The sequence below is a fragment of the Hypanus sabinus genome, unplaced genomic scaffold (assembly GCF_030144855.1).
Source record: "Hypanus sabinus isolate sHypSab1 unplaced genomic scaffold, sHypSab1.hap1 scaffold_2167, whole genome shotgun sequence".
NCBI classification, from domain to species: domain Eukaryota; kingdom Metazoa; phylum Chordata; class Chondrichthyes; order Myliobatiformes; family Dasyatidae; genus Hypanus; species Hypanus sabinus.
The window spans coordinates 1-2,500 of NW_026780274.1; the positions used below are offsets into that span (position 1 = coordinate 1).

The 2,500-nt window shown below is 52.7% G+C and overlaps 1 protein-coding gene across 1 annotated transcript; it reads left to right on the top strand.

The window, feature by feature from the left end:
- Positions 1-1,257: 1,257 nt before the first annotated feature.
- On the top strand, positions 1,258-2,366 carry LOC132387744 (heat shock protein beta-2-like; the record flags this gene model as incomplete). The annotated part of the gene is made up of 1 exon (XM_059960104.1): positions 1,258-2,366. A coding segment is annotated over one exon (464 nt), but the record flags the coding sequence as incomplete, so codon positions are not given.
- Positions 2,367-2,500: the final 134 nt, after the last annotated feature.

Consider the following 2,500-nt stretch of genomic DNA (forward strand, 5'->3'; position numbering starts at 1 on the left):
GTGGGTGTGTGTGTGTGTGTGTCTGTGTGTGTGTGTGTGTGTTTTGTGAGTGTGTGTGTGTGTGTGTGTGTCTGTGAGTGTCTGTGTGTGTATGTGTGTGTGTCTGTCTGTGTGTGTGTGAGAGTGTGTCTGTGTGTGTGTCTGTGGGGTGTGGGTGTGTGTCTGTGTGTGTGTGCGCCTGTGAGTGTCTGTCTGTGTGGGTGTCTGTGAGTAGGAATGTGTGTGAGAGTGTGTATGTGTGTGTGTGTCTGTGAGTGTCTGTGTCTGTGTGTGTGTCTGTGGGTGTGTGTCTGTGTGTGTGTGTGCCTGTGAGTGTCTGTCTGTGTGGGTGTCTGTGAGTAGGAATGTGTGTGAGAGTGTGTATGTGTGTGTGTGTCTGTGAGTGTCTGTGTGTGTCTGTGTGTCTGTCTGTCTGTCTGTGTGGTGTGTGTCTGTGAGTGTCTGTGGGTGTGTGTCTGTGTGTGTGTGTGTGTGAGAGTGTGCGTGTGTGTGTGTCTATGTGTGTATGTGTGTGCATGTGTGTGTCTATGTGAGTGTATTTTTCTCCCCTGGCCTCAGTGGAAAAAGCCTGCTTGCATTCACTCTATCTATACCCATCATAATTTTATACACCTCTGTCAAGTCTCCCCTCATTCTGCTACGCTCCAGGGAATAAAGTCCTAACCTATTCAACCTTTCTCTGTAACTCAGTTTCTCAAGTCCCGGCAACATCGTTGTAAACCTTCTCTGCACTCTTTCAACCTGATTAATATCCTTCCTGTAATTCGGTGACCAAAACTGCACACAATGCTCCAAATTCGCCTCACCAATGCCTTATACAACCTCACCATAACGTTCCAACTCTTATACTCAATACTGTGATTTATAAAGTCCAATGTACCAAAAGCTCTCTTTACGACCCTATCGACCTGTGACGCCACTTTTAGGGAATTATGTATCTGTATTCCCAGATCCCTCTGTTCTACCACACTCCACAGTGCCCTACCATTTACCTTGTATGTTCTACCCTGGTTTTTCCTTCCAAACTGCAATACCTCACACTTGTCTGCATTAAACTCCATCTGCCATTTGTCAGCCCATTTTCCCAGCTGGTCCAGATCCCTCTGCAAGCTTTGAAAACCTTCCTCACTGTCCACTACACCTCCAATCTATGTATCAACAGCAAATCATCCACAAACACCAGCAGATTCTGTTTTGATTGTCTCCTGTCGTGTAAATCTATCACTAGTAAGTGTGCAACTTGCACTCCTTCCTCAGGTCTGTCACCAGAGGATGTTCTTGCCCCGACTTTGTACCACGGCTACTACATCAGGCCGCGAATCAACAAGCAGCTGGACCGGGGCTTCTCGGAGATCGCCACCAGCGACCACAAGTTCCAGGTGTTGCTGGACGTCTGCCAGTTCCTGCCGGACGAGCTGTCCGTCCGCACGGTGGACAACCTGCTGGAGGTGGCCGGGAGCCACCCGCAGAAGCTGGACGGTCACGGCTTCGTCTCCCGCCAGTTCCGGCGCACCTACGTCCTCCCACTGGACGTGGACCCCCTGCTGGTCCGGGCCTCCCTGTCCCACGACGGCGTCCTGTGCCTGGAGGCGCCGAGGGAGGGGGGGGCGGCCCAGCCCAGAGTCCGCAGCGTGGAGATCGGCCTGCCCCCGACGGAGGGAGGGCCTGGAGCCGGGATTCGGGAGGGGGAGCCGGCTCTCGGGGCGAGGAGAGATCACTGACCCGCTACCTCCGTCCAGCCCGTTCGTCACGTGTGCTTTGATAAGTAAGGCTGACTGTACGCCTGTGATCCCGGGACGTCCACGTCACCAGTTGCAGCCCTGAGGGTCAGTCCCCTCGCCGGCCTGCTCAGTAAGCCCCACATCGGCCCGCCGGTGTTCCACAGACTCCGAAAATGCGAAAAAAGGAGGATTGATTTTTTAAAAGTTATCGCCAGAATCGGGTTTAATATCACCGGCACACGTCGGGGAATTTGTCGTCTTGCAGTACATTAAAATATTCAGCTACTGTGAACTACAGTAGGTATTTATGTGTAAAGGAGCCACATTAAATCACTTGTCCAACAAAAGTAGTGAGGGAGTGTTCGCCGGTTCAACGTCCATTCAGAAATCGGATGGCGGAGGGGAAGAGGCTGTTCCTGAATCGCTGAGTGTGTGTCTTCAGGCTCCTGTACCTCCTCCCTGATGGCGGAGGGGAAGAAGCTGTTCCTGAATCGCTGAGTGTGTGTCTTCAGGCTCCTGTAACCTCCTCCCTGATGGCGGAGGGGAAGAAGCTGTTCCTGAATCGCTGAGTGTGTGTCTTCAGGCTCCTGTACCTCCTCCCTGATGGCGGAGGGGAAGAAGCTGTTCCTGAATCGCTGAGTGTGTGTCTTCAGGCTCCTGTACCTCCTCCCTGATGGCGGAGGGGAAGAAGCTGTTCCTGAATCACTGAGTGTGTGTCTTCAGGCTCCTGTACCTCCTCCCTGATGGCGGAGGGGAAGAAGCTGTTCCTGAATCGCTGA